The sequence below is a fragment of the Acanthisitta chloris genome, unplaced genomic scaffold (assembly GCF_000695815.1).
Source record: "Acanthisitta chloris isolate BGI_N310 unplaced genomic scaffold, ASM69581v1 scaffold10499, whole genome shotgun sequence".
NCBI classification, from domain to species: Eukaryota; Metazoa; Chordata; class Aves; order Passeriformes; family Acanthisittidae; genus Acanthisitta; species Acanthisitta chloris.
In genome coordinates this window covers 44,289-59,665 of record NW_008690848.1, presented here as the reverse complement: position 1 = coordinate 59,665, position 15,377 = coordinate 44,289, and the positions used below count along the sequence as shown (strand labels likewise).

Sequence of the window (15,377 nt, the reverse complement as noted above, 5' to 3'; positions counted from 1 at the left end):
TGTGTAAGGTGGTAATTTGGCACAAACAGGATGTTTGTTAGCCTCCAATCCTTTAAATTGCCCCTTGGTGTTCCTCTTCTGCTTTTCTTGGGAAGGTTTGTACCAATATTAAATTACTTCAGTCTTCTGTGTATGTAAAAACTATTTCTAGTTAGTCTGTTCTTCAGAGGAACAGAGACAGACACTGTGTGGAATAAGAAAAGATTTCTTTGGAATGTTTTCAGCCAAGTGGGAACTGTTGGAGGTTCTACTAAAAAAGCATCCTGAAATGCTTGGGATATTCCTGTAAAACTAAGCTGTATTTTAACTTCTGTCATTTATCTTCTCTGCAGGTCAATGGTCTCATCTGTTTCCCTTTAGATTTCTCCTTCTGATTTCTTTCTCCATGTAAAGCTGTTTGTGTTTTAACATTTGGCACAACTCATTTGTTTAGCACAGTGTGTGTATATTCATCAATATTCTGGTTTGGTTTTTTTCCCTATGCAGCTGCATTGAGAATCATCTGGAGCAGAGACACACATTTCACATGTGAAGCTCTTAACTAATTCTGAAGTGATCTGTCTTGAATGAACTTATTTCCACACATTTGTAACTTCATTTACACTGCTAAATACAGACCATGCCTAGCAGAATGGGCTCCAAAATTGATTTGAACAAAGACTTCATCAGAGTGAAAACACACTACAGTGGGTAAGTCGCTGTGTCCTCTCTGTGTTGTGTCCTGTCTATTTTTGAAGCCTATTGAGCAGGAGTTCATGGTCTGACCCAGTGATAGAGTAACCAGGGCACTGGTGGATTTGTAATTAGTGTCAGATCAGGTGGGTAAACTCCTGAGCTATTAAAGTACCACCAGACTCCTGTAGGATGCTGATTAGGAAGAAAAGTTAATTTATTCCTCTCTCAAAAGGGGGGAAGTGTGCAGAAATGGCTCACAGTTACTCTGGGTGATGGGTTATTGATCCCTGTGGCCACAGGCAGGTCTGGTTCCATCTCCTGCATCCACAGGCAGTTATTGCACTTGATCCTGTCTGTGATCAAAATGTCATGGCCCTCATGACCTCACTCAGCTGTCAGCAGAGTCAGGGAGGTTTGACTGCTTTAAACATGTCTGAAAATCCAAATTTCCTGTTTGAGCTAATTGGTTTTCTGCCACTGTGAGCACCTTGCAAATTGCCTTGGTCTCCTGTCTTCCTGCAAGGCCTAAGTTTAAGTCCTTTGAGGAGTTAAATATTTGGACTAAGTAAATCCTCAGCCTTGAAGTGTTTAGACTGAACTTAGTGGCATTTGATCAGTGACCTGAGTGACCTTTTCTGGTGTTTTACTGCTAATAGTGGTGCTATTACTGTGGTGGTTCTTACATTGTGGTGTAGGAAAATGCTGCTTTGATTTAGATGTGATGCAATTATGGAAGTCACTCCACAAATTCTGTTGAAAACAACATGCTGTGTTGTTAAACTTACCTACCATGTCAATGCCAAGTAGTTTGAGGTGCTGAGTTTAGAGTTCTGGAGCAATTGCACTAATTTAGTAATGCCAGTTTTCTCATCAATTAGTGTGAAAACGTATCTGCTTTTTTTATCTCTTCAGTTCTAGCTGTGCTCCTGACTTTAATTATTCCTCATGCTTAGTCATTTGATTTTTTTTTTGTCTTCATTTTGCCACCTGTAAATTGAAAGTCTGGTGGAATCTGTTAATTCACAGCTCATTTAGCTACAGATTTTGAACAAATTTGACATAACAAATTTGACAGGTGCCAGATAACTCCAGAATTAGGGACGGCCTTATTCAGGTAGCTGCTGAAAAGTGAAATAATAGTACAAGATGTCAGTGTGGAATCCCAGTGGAAATGTAAGCACAAGGAAGTTGTGCAATGCTGAGCGTGGAGTGTGTGTGTGCAGCCCCAGTATCTCAGGTATGTCTGGGTGTGACAGGGTTCCTGGCATAGCATGGCACAAATCACTGCCTGGGCACATTGCACAGCAAAATCAACTCGTGTCGTTCTTGTTTCATTATTTCAGTTGCTGAGTTTATCTGGTTTGTATCTGGTGACTTGAAATCTCTTGGACAGAGAGTCTCACTTGGTGTGGTTCTGAGAGGTGACACGTGTGGTCTGTCAGTGGGAATGAGTCTCTTGCTGTACCTCATACAGAACTTGCTGCTTGTTAGCTCTTCATATTACAGTGTGGTGTCCAGGTTCACACAGCATCAGAAAAGTGTCCTGAGGGATTCTGTAATGAAGGAATTGATGATGATTTCCCTTTATCTGTGCCCTCACGGCCTAGTGTGGCTGTGCAGACATTGAGGTTAAGCACAGCAGATCTCAAAGCAACACAGACACCTCTGAGATAAGTAAATAATATCATTGTTTGCCTCTGCAGTAGGTGGTAGTTAGCATTCTTCAGCTGCTTGTCTAGTAGGAAGTTCATTAATTACCTGTGGAATGGCATCTGTTAGCACAACTTCAACAATCCCAGGCTGATATTTGTCAGCTTTAGCTGGTGTTTGTAGTGTTTTCTTACCGTGTGTTCTGTTTCAGCACATCATTTCAATATTTGTGCACAGACCTGTAGCTGCTCCAGCTGGTGATTAACTTGTGGCAGTGCAATCAGGAGTGAGCTGTGTGTGTCAGTGACCTTGTCCTGGGGCAAGGCTTTACACCAGCCCTCACACTGCTGTGAGAACCAGTTTGGGCCCTTGCCTTCACAAATGCATAAAACATGACTTCTTTGATAGGGAAATGCTCTTGAGCTCACCCTCACCTGACAGTGCTGCAGACATGTGGGTTACAGGGTGGCAGAGAGCTCACGTATTTCTTCTGCTGCTCTTGTCAGGAAGAATTATTGAGCTGCTGTTCTTTGAGAGCTTTACAAAGTGCAGATTAAAGGTACACTTGAAAAGGTAGCAGTGCTTTTAATCTGGATTTCTTTACGTGGTTGTTCTAGAGCTTTGCTTGCTGTAATTTTGCTCAGCAAAGGCAAAATGGAAAGTTATTAATGTAAGTCAGAATTTGAGTTGGAGTTGGGTGCAGTCCCAGTCAGCTGCTGAGAGACAGAAGTAGGTAAAATGTGCCATCCAACATTTTTTCTGAAATGGTTTGTCACACAGAATGGAAACAGGAAAATTACCTCAGTCGTGCTGGGAAACTTCTGATCTGTTTGCTGTATTGAACTAAGAGGGGAAAGTATTACACATGCCAATAGCCATTAGCCACAAAACTGGTTCCTGACTATCCCCTGGAAGGTTTTGAAGGCACCGAAATAAGTTCATCTCCTGTTTCTTCCTGCACTTGTTTAGTAGTTGGTTTCCTTGAGAAATGTATAAAACCCAGGAGAAAGTCTGGTTTGCATCACCAGATCTGGGTTTGCATAATGTTTCTGTAATATCTGACCTGCTTTGTCAGTGGTGTGTGAACTGTTGTTATTATCCAGAGTTCTGGTCACACATGCCTGAGGTCCTGAGTGGTTTACAGCAGCAGAGCTCAGCGTTGGGTTCCTGTTCTCTAACACTGAAGGATGAGCACAAGATGCAGAGTTGGAGTAAGATTTTTGTCTGAGTTTCCTGCAATTACATCTTTGGAGAATTCACCCAGTCAGAGCTTCCTCTCTAACAGTCAGTGGGTGTGAGAAAGAGCCTAGAGTTTAGAAGGACTTTGCAGTAGTTCGCCAGTCAGAGCTTCCTCTCTAACAGTCAATGGGTGTGAGAAAGAGCCTGGAGTTTAGAAGGACTTTGCAGTAGTTCAGGTTTTCCTTAGCTCCTGATGGAAGAAGTATCTGGATTTTAAAAATGGCATTTTTACGAAAGCTTCTGGGTTTTTTTTAGCAACACTTCAAACACTGGTAATTGTCATAAGGGAACTTGAGTCACCCAAGTAAACATGCATTAAAGAGGGATAATTAACACCATTATTTCCCCCATACTGAAGTGTTTTTTTGAAGCTAAGCACTGTGAGATGTGATCCTGTGGACATAGTGGGAGCACTTGATATGAGTAATGCTCACTCTGAGTGTGACTGTGCAGCTTAGCATCCCTGGATGGAATTGCTGGGACATGCAGGATAATGCAGATGTTTTCTGGTAACACCTGATATTTTCATCCCATGCAGGGACATCCTCATAACCAACCTGGACTCAGCCATAAGCTATAATGAGCTTTGTGATGAAGTGCACGAGATGTGTAACTTGCAGCAGGAACAGCCAATTACCCTCAAGTGGATTGATGATGAAGGTATTGGGGTGAAACACTGCTTGGCCATGCTTGGGTTGGTTGCTCAGTGTGGGCTGCAGAGCCTGGTACAGAAAGATATAAAACCACTGCATTGGTTGGGCTAATGTGTGTAATTATGTGCTTTGTTCTTTCTAATAGTAGCCTGAACTGTTCTCTGACCTGTGTTGTGTTGGAGTGAATGGAATCTTAGAGGGAGGACTGAGGAAGGAGGTAGTCTGCAGTCAGAGGAGATTCAGTCCTTTCTAAGATCCCAAGGAGTAGGATCAATTATGTTTGAATTTTCCTCTTCTGATTCCCAGGAAAGCCAGAGGCAGCTGTGCTGACCTCAGTTTCATGGGGGTGCAATAAAAAGTAACCCGATCAGAAGGGCATGGAGGATAATTACATTGCTGGGCTGAGCTGCTTGAGCTAATAAACCAAGATTATTGCAGGGAGGAAGGAAACCTCATGAGTTTGAGTCGGAGGATTTTCAGATGAGTCCTATGAAGTGTTTCTTGCTTTGCCTTATCTGTTGCATTGGCTCTTTGAGGCTTACTTAAATTAAAACAATTAATTTCTTAGCTGCAGTTCTGCTGAGTGTTTTCTTCCAGCCTGGGTTGAACACACACCTGTACAGCCCTTTGTTTTACTTTCAGTTCAGGTTCAGTTCCACCCAATCTGCTGTTTTGCTCTCCTCAATCCTCCCAGGTTTTGGGAGTTATCCTGTGTCTGTGCATGAGTGTTTCCACTTACTGCCACATGGAATTTCAGTTCATTTGACTGATTGCACAAACAGATGTTCTCTTTGAACTAATTTAAAGCAAACAATTGCCGATGGCTTAATGAAAACCTACCAAAGAGCTGAAGAAACTGGATTTTCTGTTGGGCTTTATGTTGTGTTTCTCTGGGTTTTGACATGATCAGAATGTTTGAATTGTGGATAACTCACTCAAAATAAAATCCCATAAACATATAAGGAGTATCATAGAATCAACTGGGTTGGGAAAGACCTCCAAGATCATCAAGTCCAACCCTACCCTGGTCACTAGACCATGGCACTGAGTGCCACATCCAGTCTCATCCTGAAAACCTCCGGGGATGGTGAATCCACCACCTCCCTGGGCAGCACATTCCAATGCCTCATCACTCTCTCAGTAAAAAATCTCTTCCTAATATCCAACCTAACCCTCCCGTGGCAGAGCTTGAGTCTGTGCCCTCTTGTCCTGCTGCTGGTTGCCTGGGAGAAGAGACCAACCCCCACCTGACTCCAGCCTCCTGTCAGGGAGTTGCAGAGGGTGATGAGGTCTCCCCTGAGCCTCCTCTTCTCCAGGCTGAACACCCCCAGCTCCCTCAGCCTCTCCTCATGGCACTTGTGCTCCAGTCCCTTCTCCAGCCTCGTTGCTCTTCTCTGGACCTGCTCCAGCACCTCAATGTCCCTCCTGAGCTGAGGGCCCAGAACTGAGCACAGGACTCAAGGTGGGGCAGAATCACCTCCCTGGTCCTGCTGACCATGGTGGTTTCATATTGCATCATCACCCTATTTGTAGATCACCAGTTGCAGTGGCTTCCAGAGTGGGGTAGTTGGGCCCTGAGTGCATCACTTCAGACAGCAAGGGTATTTTTCTAACTAAAGACATTCAGGTTTGCTTGGTTTAAGGTGTGGTTGCCCCTGGTGTCTCCACTTGGCCTGTGTGTCCCCAGGAGTGCTGCAGGGAGGTGGGAGCTGCTCTCAGTGCACTGTGCTGTACTGCACATGGTTAAGTGGATTTATGGATTAATTATCTAGTTTTAACAAAAATAACCCGCACAAGTAGTGCTAATAATGTGACCACGAGCAGACAGGAAGACAGGGGGAGCTTTCAGCACATCTGTTCACATTTGTGTTTGATTACTTGTGATATCCTCCTGTTGCAAACTGATGTGGGATAGTTCTGTCTACTCAGTTTTGATAACGTGGGAAGGAGTAATTGTGTTGCTCCACTTTGGCTTTGATCAAAATGCCAGCTTAATTCCAGCTGAGTGAAAGAAATACCAGCCTCAAGGATTGCTTATTTAACTGACTAATTAAAATTCTCCACGTAATTCTTCACTGAAATTTGCTTGTGTGTTGCTTTTCTTCCCTAGGTGACCCCTGCACCATCTCCTCTCAGATGGAGCTGGAGGAAGCTTTCCGGCTGTACTGCCAGAACAGGGAGGAAGGGCTGATTATTCATGGCAAGTATTGCTCAGTGCAGCAACCTCTGTGTGTCTGAGCATCCCTCTGGCTGCTCCAGACTCCTCTGCCTGTCAGGTAACACTGTGGAGTTTGGTGTGCTGAGAAGGCAGAGGAGCCCAAAGCTCTGACTGTCCAGCAGCCTGTGAGGGAGCTTGGAGTGCTGAACTGCTCAGATTGCTTAGTGTTTTACTCCAGGAAGATCCTGCCAGTCTGGAACTATGTTTTAATTGCATCATTCCTCACCTAGAACTATTTAAAGGCTTCCAAAAACTTTCTTTGTGTAAATATATTCAAGAATCATGTGAAAAAGTACCACTGAGAATCTTCTAACTTAAAAACCTAATGTTTTTGTTTTAGTTTTCCCAAGTATTCCAGAGAAACCTGGCATGCCTTGTCCTGGAGAAGATAGTAAGTACCAAAATCTTGTCAAGTTTTAGCTTGCTTTTTTTCAGTCCTACAGAAAAGAAATGTGTTGAAAGATGTTCATAATCTAGTGTTAAATACATGTGTGTCTGGTCTGTTTTCTTAAAAGACTGTAAAATATTTGATACTTTATCCACAGAGAAATTGCATAGATCACCTTGGTAGTATTGTTTCAGGGATTAATGTTGCTTTCCAGTAGTTGCTCTACTGGAAGGAAGAGACAACAGGACTTTAGATGTGTATTTGAACATGGCCCTTGGCTTTTGTGGCTCTTGGAGTCTTTGTCTTGCAGAGAAAGGAAGTGAAGTACTGAAGAGAGAGAGATAGAGCCATTTTAATAAAAAGGTTATTAATCTCTCAAGGAATAATCCTGTGAAGGTAGATAAACCTCAGAGGAAGGAGCCATAGTTGATATGGTTTACCTGTATTTCCATAGCCTGAACTGCCCAGGGATAAAAGGATTAACCAGCTGTGTAGTCACTTCTCACTGTGGAGGAAAGACATCAGGGCATTGGGTGACATCTTGGGGTGTGCTAGGGAAGGGAATGGGAATAATTGGGTGCCAGAGTTCCAGACAGTGTTGGCTGCTCACAGTGGTGTGAGGAAAAGCTGAGTGGAGGATTTGAAGGACCTTTGCTCTTCCCTTTGGAAAGTATAAGAGCAGATAAAATTAATTGCTGATAAAAGCAAGTGATGCAGAGTGGGAAGAGAGTCCTTGGTACAGGATTTGTGCTGACAGACTGGCTAAAAGTGAGTGGTGCAATGGTGATAGTTGTGAGTGATATTGTTAATTGGGGAAAGGGTGCTAAACCACTAATAATTGCTCTGCTGAGAGGCTTAATGAGGATGGAGTGAGAGGAAATAAACACCAAAATATAACAGTTCAAATATGAATTTTTACGTTTAAGCTACAGGCGATGAAAGGTTAAGTGTAAAAACTAGACAAGTTTTCATGTTGACTAAGTTGTGTTTTAGAAAGACAAAAGAGTAAAAGTGCAGCACTATCTGCTCTCCTTGTTCAGCCAATTAGAGAAAACAGTGTTTTCTATGCAGATTGTAAGAGTTAAAGAAATTATCCTTTGAGACTCCTAATTTAGTGAACTCATTAAAGGTGCAGATATTCTAGTAGGAAAGTTTTCTGTGTCAATTTGTGACAAGTTTTACTTCTCTCAAGCCCGAGATGAGGTACAGAAAGCCGAGCTGAGTGTGGCTCAGCTGACCTGGTTATTCTGTCTGTAGGGTATTGCTCCCTACATGGTTTTCCAGGTCACGTTGAATCATTCTCAGCCTGTTCAAAGAGCCTGTTGAGGAGGATGTGCCCAGTGAGGGGTTTGTGGTCAGGTTTCTCAGGGCTGAAGGCATTAGCTGGGTGCACACTGCCCTCTGCACCCTTGGGCCTGTGGCCTAGCTGTGACTGCTCTCTGCAGGGCACTATTAAATTCTAATTAAGTTGTAATCATCATGAACCAGAAGGTAATTTAGCATTCACTGTTGGTGCTTGTTAGCTGCAGACCTACTACACATACCTGCATGGCACTGGGACCGCATGGAAGTGTTACTGGTGTTGGTGATACAGTTTGTTTAAAGGACATTTATTTTATCAGGACCAAAATGTTGTCCTTTAGTTCACGAAGCATTTGGTAGGTTTCAAGTTCTTACTCTCTGTGGCTTTATCACCATAGTTATGTGGACAGGTGATCCTCTAAAAGTGAGAGTATTCTGTGTGTCCTTTTCTAGAGCATCATATTTGCACTATAAAGGAACTTCTGAGTTTGCCTCAAGTTTTTTCCAGAGACAACTAAACACTGAGCTGGCTGCTCAGTCCAAAATGGGTTTCTACTTATATTAGCTTAATGAAGTCCACACTTAATTGCTTCAGTGTGTGGTCTTCTGGTTTGTTACAGGACTACAGACAGTTTGGAATGGAGTTGTAAAATAAAAGTATCCAATTGCTAAATAATTCCTGTTGCTTGGACTCGTTCCTCTTAGGTCTTGGAGTAGTATGAGATCTTCTGAACTGCAAATATTTTGTGCTGAATTTCTATAAGGTTTTCTTTCCAGCTCCTTCAGAGCAGTAGTGCTTTGGAAGAAGAGTGCAGAAACACATCCTGAAGTGTTTGCATTATATCTAGTCATTGGCTCTCCTGGACCCTTGGAATTTAGTGTGGGTTGAGGTTGTCGCAGCCAGCAAAGCTTGGAATAAAAGGAAGAAGAGTGCAGAAACACATCCTGAATGGTTTGCATTATATCTAGTCATTAGCTCTCCTGGACCCATGGAATTTAGTGTGGGTTGAGGTTGTCACAGCCAGCAAAGCTTGGAATAAAAACACCTAACCCGTTAATGGAGTAAACCATGTGACTAATGTTGCAATTCTATTTGCATGACTTAAGAAAAGTTATTTTTGTGCTTGAGGAACCTTTCTTCTTACGCTGCTGAGGTGCTGTCTGAGAGGTGGAATTTCCACTGTCTCCAGCACCTGCACTTGGACTCTCTGGGTGTTCTGTGCTCCTGAGGTTTTACACTTTATTTTGGCCCAGCTCCCATGGTAAATGCACAGCAGCTGGTGGACAGGCAGCACCTTCTGCCTGTCCCCACGGCCTGGGCTGCTCTGTGGAGAGGTGAGAGGATGCCAAAGCATCTCCCATCCCTTCCAGGCACTGCTGTGACCTCTCCGGGCGTTTCTCTCATCTGCTGGGCTGGAGCCCTGGGGGCTTGATCTCTGCTTGCTGCTAAAGATGGCAGATTTCTAGAGCAGTCCTGCCTTTAAAAATGTGTTTATTTTCCAGAGGATTAGGTTTTCCTTTGGCATTGACATAAAAGAAGGTTTGTGGGAGATGTTTGGCGTGTTCCCTCCGACGCGAGAGCCTTCCCGACTCCGCGCTGTGTCACGGCAGCTGATTGGCAGCTTTATAACTTAGTTATTGTAGTCTCAGCTTATTTATGCTGACAGATCTTGATCTGATTTATCACTCCTGGTGCTGCAGTGCATTGTGTAACACAGCACGTTCGGCCGAACAATTCCCATCGATTTGTAGGACTTTCCTGTCGGAATCGCCGGTTTTATCGGAGAAAGACTTGTTTGGGTGACATCAGCTCCTTGACATCCATGCCATGTTTTAGTTTGTGCCTCAGCTGCTAGCTACAGCCTCTCAAGGGAGCCAGTACCACCCGTGCCTGGATACATGAGAGATGTGAAAGGGAGAGACGGGGGTAACCAGTCTTCCATTAAATATTTGCTCTTAATGTTCGAGCCGATCCTGCCTATTGTCCTTGGTGTCTAATGGTATTCACACAGCAGCATCCGTGGGATAAAGGGAAAATGTTCCATTCCGTACCTACCACGGTGTAAAGAATTCCATGCTGAAGAGGCTGAGGCATCAAACCCAGTGAGTAATGCCTGTTTTCTGTGGGGTTGGTGTCCCCGGCGTGGCTGGCGCGGTCGGTGTGTACGTGTGCTGCAGGAGAGGACAGAGCTCTGCTCCCACCACCTCCTCTGCAGCCATGGATGGTTACAAACGCAGAGGTTCCTGCTGCCTCTGAGCCTGGGGATGTGGCTGAGACACCTCTCGGAAATGCTGATAGAATTGCATTGAAAGGACTCCTGGGGGATGTATTTTGGGAGGAAAAGAGCAGAGGAGTGAGTGATGCTGCTGCTGCTAATGCTGGAGATTAATGAAGGCAATGTATCCCAAAAACCCTGACGGTATGTGCTCGGGGCCTCTTTATTGTCACATTGCTGGGGGAAAGCTAACGATTTAAAGCATCGTTTTCCAGGGCCTGTCTCTGGAATTCTGGGGAGTGGATTGTCATAGATGGAGGTTTGGAATTGGGGTTTGCTGAGTTTCTGATATTGTCAGAATAACCTGTGTTAGTTCCCTGCTGCTGAACAAACAGGGCTGTGTATTTCATATTAAAATTCATCCTGGATTTGGGCAGTCAGTGCTGGCAAATTTTAAGGTTGTTTTGCTGTTGGCTTCATTTAATAGAGAAATGCAGGCTATGAAGCCCTTAAATTAATTAGCAAAAGAGAATGAATATGTTTTTAATGCACTTATGACATCAGTGTGACAGTTTTTATGCTCTGACATTTCTGGCTGATTCTGCTGCCTGATTTTTTCGGTGCTGATTGCACTGTGTTGTGCATGTCTCTTATGCTCTTTGTTTATCTGCTCAGTGTTTTAGCATTAGGTGTTTGGACTTCATTTTCCCCCAAGCCATCTTCCTTGAACATTTCATCACAGGCTTGAGTAAAGGTATCTTAGTCACCTAATTGTTGTTGTGGGCTTTTTATTTTGGGTACAGGTATCTGATACGGCTTTATGTTCTGCCTCATACTATGAAATAGCTCTCAAAGGCTTCTTGCTAGAGTAGTGTGGCCTGTAAATATTTTTCTAGCTCATAAGGCAGGTTTTTCCCTTCATTTGTTACTGTATTGGCAGCAGTGATTAGGTTATTCAGAGCACGTGAACCAATTTAATCCCCCAATGAAGAAAGGAACTATTGCCACCATAGAGACTGTTCTGAAGACGTAGATTGGATTGCACTGGATAATTAGGCAATTTTGAAACCGTTAGTAACCCTCTCCTGGTTTTGTGTGGTTGAGCTGGGGGTGGGGGGGGAAACTGTGCTGTTTTTAATGTAAGATACATTCTTGCTTAGGGTGGGAAAATAGCTGTGTCATAGTTTCTCAAGAATACCTGAGATCTCCTCCTCTGTCTTCGCTGTGCTCCACGTTTGTGTCATATGTGGCATATCTGACAGCTGCACAGACTGTGAGGCAGCATAAGGGGCTGGAAACAGAATTGGAGTTCGAGGGCTGTCGTGCTTATCATCATTTTGTGGTGTTAATTCCCACAGAATTCCAGCATTTTTCTTGGCTGTGAAACATCCAGCGATAAATAAGGAGCTAGGCCTCCCTTTGGGTAGCTGAGGCATGAAATGATAAAGGTTGGGGTTTGATACCTGCCCTTCATTAGAGGTGCTGCATGTCTTAGCAGGCATTTGTATACCAATTTCTGATCTCTGAACTAAAAATTCAGTGGAGCAGGGAGTGCTTGGGCTGGTTTTTAAGGTGTCACAATAAACAGCCTGTGTTCCCTGTTATTTATTCCACCCCTCTCCTGGCTCTTGCAGTAGTATAATCATGCAGGAAAGATGTCAGCTGCTTTCAGAAAACTTCCCTTTGATGTCATGTCTCGTTCCACTCCCTGTGTTATCTCTCATACTCCTATCTCCTCATCAGCTGGTGAATCCACTTTGGCTACTACAGGCGTTTGGGGTAAGCTGGCAGGGAGGTGATGAGGGTTGTTGCAATTAGGAAGCATCTGTGAGCCTGTTAAACCTTAGTTAGGCCTTTGTTTCAGTAGCTTGAAAGAACTGTTGAATATGTAACCTCCTCAATTACATGGCCAAGGCTAATGATACCTTGTTATTATACCTGGGCTCTGTGTAATACTTTATGAAATGGGTTTCTCTATGCCACTGATGGTTTCTAATGTTTACCAGAGCCACAGCACTAGCAGGAGGCCTGCAGGGCAGGTAAATGAGCTGCTCAGCTTTGGTCCCGTGGATTTTTGGAGTTGCTCTGTGAGAAAGCAGATTTTGTGCTGCTGGTTAGGAGAGGAGAGCACTGCAGGAGTGAAGTCCTGGGAGCCTCAGTGTGGCAGCAGTTGGGCAGCCACCGAGGGCTTGCTGCAGTGCCAGAGGGGATGGCAAAGAAAGCAAAGAGCAGCAGAGCCCAGGCCTGCTGGGAGGGGTTCAGGAGAGGCACATGAGAGCCCTGAGCTCTCCAGGGTGGGAGTGAAGGGGTGGGCAGGCTCTGCCGTTCATGCTCCAACCACACGGGGAAGGCAGTGGGTTGGGGAGGGGGGAAAAGGGAGAGCTCATCTCAATATTGGCCTCATTGCAACTCTGGAGTTCATTGCTAATTCTTCTGCATCTGCAAGGGCTTGTCCTTGAGTCGTTAGCTGGGGAAATACTTAACAGAAAACCAGAAACTGTTTAAAGGCAAAATTTCAAGATTTTAGTATGGTCCTGTTTGCTCCTACGATAACATGATAGTAATGCTGTTCTGTGCTTCTTCCAGTAATTTAGGTTGTCATCTGCTGTTCTTCAGCCCTGTGACTGGCACAGGATTCACTGCTCTTTACTTTGTCAGCTCTGGTAAAAAGTTTAATTTCAACTTCATTCTAAGCACAAGTTCTGGAAACTTTTGGTGGTTCTGTGATCATCAGCTTCATGTGCAATAGCAGTTTGGAACACAAATAGAATGTACAGGTGACTGTGGAATAAGTGGGAATCAGGTGGAGAGGACAGGCCAGAGCCCTTTGACTGGTATGGAAAGTGCAAGGAGACAAGACTAGAACCTAACTCAGAAAAATGCAACAGATGAAATATGGTGCAATTAATTTCAGAGTCATGTCTGGCACAGATTAATTTAAACCAGTTAACTGTTTCCTGCAGGACAAGAAGTGGAGGGAGTGGAGCTCTTAGAATGAAGTCTCCTGAAATGTCTTCTCAAGGATTTGTCAGTAGTTCCCTCTGACCTTTTCAACAGACATGTTATAAGTTGCCTTTTAAGATAAAAGATGAGACTGGGTGAAAACTGGCTCTGACCAGTTCTAACTGATGCACTTCAGCAATCTGCATTCAGTTCCCTCTGCTGTCTCACTCAGTCACAAGAACTGGAATTCTCACCCCCTTCAATTACCAAGAGATATGAATCATGTGTGCTCAGAGGATTAAGTTTTTCTACAAAATGTGTGGTGTCAAGTCTAGATTAAGATTCCCCACCAGGTTTTAGCTTGTGCAAGCTTAAGGTAGAACCAAGTTCCTGCAGGAAACTTCCCTGGGCTGCTCCTCACTGCTTTGGGTGCCTTCCTCAGTGATTCCAGGGGTACAGAAGGCAAAGCCTTTCTCTTGCCAGGCTTTTAGTTAGGACAGAAAATATTGCTGCATGTATGTTCCAACACATAAAAGTTGGTTTAAGACCAGAAAGTGTCCTGCAAAGTGGCTGCAGATGCTACAGATTGCTTAAACATTCAGAACTTCATTTTAATCTACCTCAATGCTTAGACACATTAAGGGAATAATTTAAGCAGGGACTGTGCAGTCCTCTTTCAGCTTGGTTAAACATGCAGATACTAAATTATGTTAATAGGACATTAAATTCAGTTTTCATTGTAGTAAATCTTGTAATGAAAGTGATTTTTATTTGGGGAGAAGTGATGCAATCATCAAAAGAAGCCTTTGGGCTTTGATGAACACGGCAGTGGAAGTTTGGGCTGGAGTGACCACAGTGCTTTGGTACACAGAGCAGCCAAGGGCTCATCATGAATGTATGAAACTGCATGGAAAGCCCAGGTAGAGAGAGGAAAACTTGAGCTTTTTCCTTTGCAAAACAAGATGCTAAGCACCTTCAAGTGTGGATCCACCACCAGTTGTCCTGGGCCCTTCTCAGAACATGTTTGTTCAGATCAGAGCAACAAATCCAGCAGCATCTCATCCTGTGCTGGTGCCAGATGCAGCTGTGTCACACCAGGGGCTGAGGAGGATGTCCAGGCTGTGGTCACTGCCAGGCCCAGAGCTGCTCAGAACCAGGACATCCTGCAGCAATAGCAAATTCCCTCTGTGCTGGTGGTAGGGGAGGATTTCATTAGGGTTTGATCCCACAACGGCAGAGGGTGGAATTGCATTTGGAGATCCAAATGCAGAGGGAGTGATTTTTGTGGCCTTCACTGGGGCAAACCAAGGGTGTTGTCACTGGGGAATCATTGTGCCTTTTGTTTCTCCCTACTCAACTCCCATTTTCAAAGGCAGAGGTCACACTCTGAGTTCTCTGTGGAACTGAGGGAGCATCTCCTGAGGATGAGTTAACTTGGAATGGACACTGTTCACCAGACAAATTGGCTGTTTGTAGCCACAGTTACATATTATTAGTGTATTTATTTTTTCCTTAAATGATGTTTTCCTACAATATCTTTTTTTAAAAGATGGAAGAAAACCCCCAACCCTAGGAAATGTCTTTGGGAAACCAATACTGAACAGCTTCACGAGGTTCCCTGTGCATCACTGTTAGTGATGCAGTTGCACAGTTTGACAACAGAGGGAAGAATTGCACAGCAGCAACAGACAGTGTGACACTGATTTTTAGGCACAGACAGCTGGTTAATTTTGTTTTGGGTTCAGTATCTTTATTGCCATTGTAATCTTCACTTGAAAGTCTGTTTCTTTGCAGTCCTGGCAGTAGATAAAGTTCAATATATGTGTTGCCCAATAAAAATTTATCCCTGTTAAGAGCCTGGAACATATTTTGATCTTTTCCTCTGAACCTGTTCACATCCAAAATGAATATTAGAGTGAGATCTTTTTTGGTTAGGTGAAGGCTTGTGTTTAATATTCATCAGAGCCTAATTAGGGGTGTGATAGCTGCTTGCAGACTGGAGATAACTCGACCTCCTAACTGAGTTTACTGGTGTGTGCTGCAGAAGGAAGGGAGAAGTGCCCCTTTTATTAAGCACAGTAATGAGACATTCT

General features: G+C 43.9%; 1 protein-coding gene across 2 annotated transcripts in view; it reads left to right on the top strand.

The window, feature by feature from the left end:
* The first annotated feature begins 619 nt into the window (after positions 1–619).
* PRKCZ (protein kinase C, zeta) overlaps positions 620–15,377 on the top strand; it is a 29,097-nt gene continuing 14,339 nt past the window's right edge. For both annotated transcript variants that reach the window (XM_009081993.1, XM_009081992.1), the window contains exons 1-4: positions 620–690; positions 4,103–4,224; positions 6,328–6,417; positions 6,776–6,826. In XM_009081993.1, the coding sequence (XP_009080241.1) occupies positions 620–690; positions 4,103–4,224; positions 6,328–6,417; positions 6,776–6,826 (334 nt within the window). The remainder of the gene's footprint in view (positions 691–4,102; positions 4,225–6,327; positions 6,418–6,775; positions 6,827–15,377) is intronic.